At 42.1% G+C, this 7,415-nt stretch overlaps 1 protein-coding gene across 1 annotated transcript; it reads right to left on the minus strand.

Moving 5' to 3' along the window:
* Positions 1–1,244: 1,244 nt before the first annotated feature.
* Positions 1,245–7,203, minus strand: PPP1R15B (protein phosphatase 1 regulatory subunit 15B). The gene is made up of 2 exons (XM_015407330.1): positions 5,576–7,203; positions 1,245–2,443 (listed from the first exon to the last, which is right to left on the minus strand). Exons 1-2 carry the CDS (start codon positions 6,878–6,880, stop codon positions 2,231–2,233), a joined length of 1,518 nt encoding a protein of 505 aa, XP_015262816.1. The 5' UTR covers positions 6,881–7,203; the 3' UTR covers positions 1,245–2,230.
* Positions 7,204–7,415: the final 212 nt, after the last annotated feature.

A 7,415-nucleotide genomic window follows, 5' to 3' on the forward strand; every position in this document is an offset into this window, starting at 1 on the left:
TATAAGACTGTTAGGCTCTACCTTTACCTTCCTAAAATGATATAAAAATAAAACTCTCAATAATCACAGTTTTGATTTAAAGTTTATAAGTACTGGATTTTCATGTCTCAGTACTCAGATGATGCTGAAAGACATCTTCATTGCCACATTTAGCACCACTAAATATTTACACACAAAAAAAACCCTATTTGAAGATGGAAAAAATATATATTTCAGAATTGTGTTCTTGGGTTTTATGGCTTCAAACTTGAGAGCCAGACTTGTTTTCTACCTATTACTCTGTAGCTGACAAGGAAGAGACAATACTTAGAATGGCAAGAGTCTGTCTTTTCAGTATAATGATTTTTGTGTCCTGATCCTATGCATATTTACTTGGAGCTGTGAGACTCATTCTCAAGTAAGTAGGCCTTAGATTAGCCCAGCTCTAGAGATGGCTCAATGAAGTTCTACAGAAGTGCACTCCAGCAACTTTCAGGAAAAGCAGGATCTAAAATAAAGGATTCTGTCAACAGTAAAGCTACATCCCCATTAAAACCTGAACATATTGGCTTGGATCCTCTGGAGTATTTCAGCAGACTAAAGTATTACTGTGCACAGAAGACAACTTTTTCGCCTCCCCCCTTCCCGCTGCAGCAGAGAATGCCCACTTGATCCACTCCAGTGGATCCAAGACATTTGTTTCTCGCTTACAGAACTCAACCCCTCTTCCCCAAAGATATGGTTTTAAAACCCGTGCATTTTGACAGTCAAATCTGAACAGCAACATTTCCACTGGCATCATGGGATGCAGCTCAGTGAACTACTTCTGTGAGCAAAAGCAAAAAAAATTGCATGATTCCTATTGTAATGTATGAAAATAGAGACAGAATTTACATAAAAGGTTAATTCTAGGTCCAATGTGATGGTTCTGTTTAGGGTAACTCAAGAGTTTAACTCTGTCTAGTACCCGTTTGTCTTTTGAATTACAAAGAACAGCAACATACTGAACCAACAGGTATAACCCCTGCTCAGTGCTGAAGCACAGCTCTACAGATGAAATTGAACCTACAATTATAGATTACTGAATTTACTCTTTGCAGTTTGGGATCTTATGCTATTTGGAAATGCTTATTTATGCCATTTAAATAATTGCTTAAAATCCAAACATGCTTCCAACTTCTAATTGTTTATCAGTATACTTTAGAAGGTACCAGATTAACGCATTAATGATAAATTTCAGTATTATCTTTGCCAAGATTATCACTATATAATTATATTAATACTGTTTTGGTAAACATCTTTTAAATGTTGCAAGTTTTTGAGCAGCTAATACCGGTATTTTCCATGAAGCTGGGCACAACTGAGTACTGAAGAAGACTGATTTAAGTTGTTTATGCTTTCTACAGTGCCTAGCTGATTTCAAGTCCTATATGATGATAACATGTAGAAGTGCTGTATACTTTCAGTAATCCATGCTTAAGAGTGGAACGCTATGTAATATTCTGTCAGATACTAACAACCAAAGAGGAAAAAGACAACATACTATATTGTTACCTACTTTCACGGCAGCTTAAATTCAGACTGCTTTCACAGCAGACCAACATGTAGTTTACAAATTGACTAGAGCATCTGTGTGCAGAAAAGCACAATACAAAAGTTTTGCATGTGGTTTGGAACAAACTGGACCTATCAAACCAAAGATGCAATCTTTTTGACATTAGAGAGAAATACCTGTGTAAATGATTAGACTGTGTTAGATTCAAGACTGGAAAATAAAATGAAATTCCTTTCAGCTACAGGAACAATTTGAAAATTTCCATTTTCTATTGTGGAAGTTCAAAGAAAATCAGAAGAGACTACAATTTACAAACTTTAAATCAGAACTGCGTAGCTGGGCTTGAAACCCAATAAATACACTTTCAAAATATTTCCCTTTTAAAAAGTGCAAAACTCCACTTATATATGGCAAAGAGAGGCATCTCTGGACTGGTTCCTGCCAAAAAAGACACTCAGCTTTAAAAAGGAATAGTTATGCAGTTGACATTACCCAACAGAGTTTATTTCAACACCACATTCAGATACATACAGCATATTTGTTGGCAGATTACTGAAATGTGGTATTAATTATTCCTGTTCTTCAGTTTTAGATCTTTGTAGGCAAGCTGCCATTTTATTAGAAAAAGTGATCTTTTGTGAGATGTTCATGAGCATTATTAAATGTGAGGGTTTTTTAAAATAGTTTATTAAGGTGCTAGAAAACATCAAGCTTTCTGTAACACATTTCTTGGAGCCTTTGTATTATTCGCTGCCTGTGGTCTATTGTTAAGCAGTACCCAATAGCATCTTCAGTTTCTTGAATTCGTTTATGGAATCTGCACCCATCACGTGCAAGTTCTTCCCAGGGTCCTTTGCGATCTTCCTCTTTGCTCACGTAATACTCAGTAACTTCTTCTAAGAAAGTCACCTATAATAGATTAGATTAAATCTAATTATGCAAATATTTAGTGCAGCATCTATTTTTATAACGCATCATTTAAAAATATAGAAATAAAACATTAAATATACAGATATTTATCAAGCATACAGATCATTATAGAATCCATGTACAATGTTTGATACAACTTCAAATGTCACCATGGGAACCATGACTTGGGTTCAAAGGCAACAGAAAAACACTTCAAATAAAAAAATACAACTTTGTGCACATACAAAACAATTAGCACATGTAGGTCAAATGACATATTGCATGGTAGCCAAGTTGAATTATCTTGAAATGCATGTGGGAAGCTTCATATAAACACTAAAATCACATCAAAGCTCTTCTTTCCCTTATTGTCAACACAGCTCAAGGCATATTATTCTTAAAAGGTGACTTCTATTGGGGAAAAAAGAGACTAGCCATAAAGAGCCATTCTCTCATTTTGCCACTTCTTCCAGAAACAATATTTATTACTGGTATCCAAAATAAAAGCAACATGCAGAGCAGCTAACCATCCCAGGATTCATTCTTCGTAAGAACATAAAAAGAGCCCTGCTGGATCAGACCAATGGTCCATCCAGTCCAGCATCACCAGCAGGGGGATGAGGGGGTTGGGTTGCCAGATCCAGGTTGGGAATCACTTGGAGATTTCGTGACGGATCCTGGGGAGAACAGGGACCTCAGTGGAGTGCAATGCCATAGAGTTCACCCTCCAAAACATCCATTTTCTGCAGGGAACTGATAATTCCAGGGAATCCCCGGGTCCTACCTGGATGCTGGTATCCCTACGGCTCACACACTGGCCAACCAGTTCCTCTGGAGGGCCAACAAGAGGGCATAGAGGCCGAGGCCTTCCCCTGATGTTGCCTCCTGGCTCTGGGATTCAGAGGATTCTACTGACTTCAGATTTCAAACTCATCCCTGAGCAATGTCAATATAATCTGAGGACCACATGAAAACAAACTTAGTATGTACTTTAATCTTTGCACACAGAGGGAGTGTGAAGCCCATAGTCATCTTCTGATAAATGGCATGTATATCATGCTTGACAGTACAAGCTGGCAAATTGAAAGCCATTTTACAGCCAGAAATTCTGAGTTTCACAGGGAACTACACTAATCAACACTGCTTTCCTCAGACAGGTTCTTCCACAATGAACACAAATACTCTTACATATTAAACATATGTAGGAGCACTTATAATATTACATATTAAAGCACATTAGGACCTACTTACAACCCACTTGTATTTTGTATTATTGCATCCCTTAAATTAAAACATATAACTACCTCCACACAAGCACACTACATAGTTACATCAGCCTCTCCCTCTCTGCTTTATCCCTTTCGTACCTTTTACATCATTCTAAAATGCTCTCTAGGGTGCCATTACCTGGTCATGTAATATTATGCTATATATTGCATACAGATCTGTGTTAATTTACCGTGTCACTAGAAAGACATGCACAAGGGATTTGAAATTTGTTTTTAGAAAAGTCACTACAAGTGATTTACAGGGAAGGTGAAGCTAAAATGTATAATTTTATGGCCCAAGAGACTTTAGAAATCCCATGCCTTAAAAGCAGCAAGACAACAATCCATGAAAATCTAGATACGATGTATTGCTATGCATGTCACTGTATAACAATTATTATTTCCAATTTAAAGGAAGTGACAAATCCTTCAACTCAGAAAGCACGCACAAAAATTAATATATAACTAAAATCAGGTTGCACTTCAGAACTTGGTCATGGTCACATGGTATTCTTTAAGTCAGACGTATCTCAGTGCTTTGTGATCTTTGTGTAATACATCCACACGTTCTATCAGCATATCAACCTTCACACTTGCTTCTATGACTTTTAGTTATTTGGAAAAATTTTATGCCTCCTCTCCAGGGTACCTGTCTGAGAAAACATTATAATACAGACCCCCTCAAAAGAAGTGAGGATAAAACAGAAGTATTGATAGTACAAGACAAGCAATAACATGGAATTGCTCTGAAAGGCATATGCTATTTCATGGGATAGCACAGTAGTACTCAATGATGCTTCAGACTCAGGGCTTTATTTGCAAGTAGATTTACAGTACAGTCTTAGAAATTGCATTCTTCTACACTCACTGACTACAATGGATTTAGAAAGGTGTTCTGGAGTGCTTTGTCAGTGCTCCAAATACTTGCAAGCCATAAAGATGCTGTTTGGGGTCACTAGTAGTCCAAAGCATGATGAGGGTCTAGAAGGAACAGGCTGTTGCACACCCCCAGACTCCCACGCTAGTTGGTACCACTTTCAGCATAAGGTCATCAGCCATGGTGGATGGGGGTGGTCAGCCAAAGTAGATGAATTGACACAACTGTCCTTGCAGAACTTGATACAAGGTTAGATGAAAAGGATGGTGCCTGGTGCTTCTGAGAGCCAAGCATTTCATGCCTCAGAAATCAACAGGATATGACAAAATGACTGGACACCCTGAAAGGCAAGTAGTTAGCTCAACAATATGTTAGCAGACATCAGATTTTTGTGAACAAACCTGTAGCCCTCATGAACAAACTTTCCATTCTGATTATTTTGGTATTATATTGCAAAAAGTTTCTGTATATCTATATATTACAAGAAATAAGTGTACTGTGTTTCACACCCAGTATATATAATTGCTCTTAAACATGATTTCTCACTGCATACTGGAAATGGAGGAGACACATGCCCACATTATGTTTTATATGTTTCTTCCCAGTGCCAATATTAATAATCAGTGTCAGAAAAGGAATACATAAAACAGATCTGTGCAAGTTAACCAGGCCCTACAATTGTCATCTAGATCACCAGGAGGTACATAATCATAAATTCACCATTTAGTACCTTACATTTTTCAGTGTGCTGTAAAGAAATGTTGCACTAGGCATTCACATGTTTCAACATTACTGGATAACTAAATAATTTAGGTTGCCATTGTATCTTATCCCAGGAATCTTACCAGGAACAGAAAAGCATCTGTTTACCTTTATTCTATGCTGCCCTGAGTGGCCATTAGACCATGCAGGAAGATACAAATATAGTACATGCATATTTAAACGATATCTCACACATAATGAAATACAAATGAGTACTACCCATACCTTTTTTTTCTTCTTCATGTACTTTTCTCTAGAAAAGATCCCATGCTTCACAGTTTCCTTCATCTCAGGCTCACAGTTATCAAGCACATGCACTTGACAACTAAGATAGATACTCTGTTGAGAAAGGCCAAGGCACGTCCCAGCTGGTCCTTTTAAGCCATGTTTCACTTTTTTTCCTGCAGTCTGAAACTGTGCCTTGAAGTTGAGAGGATTATAAGGATCTTCCAAATTACAGAATGAGTTCCACAGCTTCAAGTTTTCAGATTCATCTAGGCCACTGCTATTCCAGTCATCCTCCTCCCCTGAACTTTCCGTCCAAGAGGAAGAATCCTCTGCATCCTCTACCCTATTTGGCTCAGCAGGAGATTCTTTTTCGGCTTCGTTCCCAGCAGTCTGAATAACAGCTGTGAAGTTCTGAGGGTTGTAAGGATCTAGGCTACAAAAGGAGTTCCACAATTGCGTATTCTCCTCCTCCTGGCTGGTCGTATCAGATTCCGAAAGGGAGCCTTCGCTATCAAACCCATCATCATTCTCCTCGTCCCCATCCCAGTTCTCCTCCTCCCCCTCCTCGCTTTCCTCCCCGCTGCAGGCGCCCCCCAGAATGTAATCTATCAGTTTATTAGCACACACCGGTCTGGCCTCCACCGACAATGACTCTTGGTCTAAGTCAAAGTCCCCATCGGGGATGGATTTGGCCTCGGCTCCCGCCTCCTCGCAGGGATCCCCCGCAGCGGGAGGCTCAGGCGTGTTTCCGGGGTCCGGCCTCTTTAGCTCTGGTTCACCATGATCCACCGACGGCCCCGCATGCTCTCCCAGTGCCCACGACTCCCGCTGCTGCTGCTGTTCTTCCTCCAAGCTATGGTAGCCATAATCAGGATCCGGCGCATCCAGACCCGCCTTGCTGCCCCGCAGCTGCACCTGCCGCAAAATCTCGGGCAGTTTAGAGCAGATGTGATGGGCCTCGGGCGGCCGCTCCCAAAGGGCACTCAAGGGCCGCGGAAGCGGGTTCTCGTCGCCGCCACCTAGCACGAAGGAGGAGGAAGAAACCAGGCCGAAGTGGTGCTTGACAAGAAGCGGGGCTAGCTCGGCAGCCCCCCACACGGGCAAGGCAGGCTCGGGGTCGGTCGCGTGGGCCTCGGCCTTCAACAGGAGGACAGAAGTGGGCGGGCTGGGCAGGACACGCTGCAGCAGCTGCGAGAAGAGCCGCAGCCACGAAAACGGGGCGTCAGGCTGGGGCTGCGGCAAGGAGGACGGACGAGAGCCGAGCGGAGAGCTCGCCGGCTCCCGCTCCCTGCTCGGCTCCATGGCGGCCTGGGTCTTACCTCAGCCGATTCTTCCCGCCCGTGAGGTTTCTGGGCTTCGTAAGGATCCGGTGACCTCCTCCCAGGATGGACCACGCCATGTTCCAGCGAAGGCAAGACGGTCGCCTCACAGCCCAAGGCGGCTTGTTAAATCAGGAGAAACAAAATGGCGCTGGCCCCACAGCTCAACGGCTGAGTCGCGGGGGGTGCGAGGCCCCGCGCACAGTCCACGAGCACGCAGGCGCCCCATCGGTCCCGCTGACAGGAAAGGAAGCCCGCTCTTTGCCTTTTACCAAAAAGGGAAAATTAAAGAGCAGGCGGTGCTTCTACTAACATCCGGGCAATGCAGCCCGGAGTCGACGGCACCTTATTGGTTCCCTGCCGAAGGGCGGCCACGCCTGCAGAGGGACCTTTGGTGATGGGCGACGCCTCAGCGTGCCGGTTGCATCAGCCATTTTTCAAGGATTCCGATATTTTATTCCAGTTTTATTGAAGGCTGATAGAAATAGAAACACTGTTCAAGCAGATTTACAGTGAAA

Source organism: Gekko japonicus, unplaced genomic scaffold, assembly GCF_001447785.1.
Source record: "Gekko japonicus isolate JY-2015 unplaced genomic scaffold, Gekko_japonicus_V1.1 scaffold228, whole genome shotgun sequence".
NCBI classification, from domain to species: Eukaryota; Metazoa; Chordata; class Lepidosauria; order Squamata; family Gekkonidae; genus Gekko; species Gekko japonicus.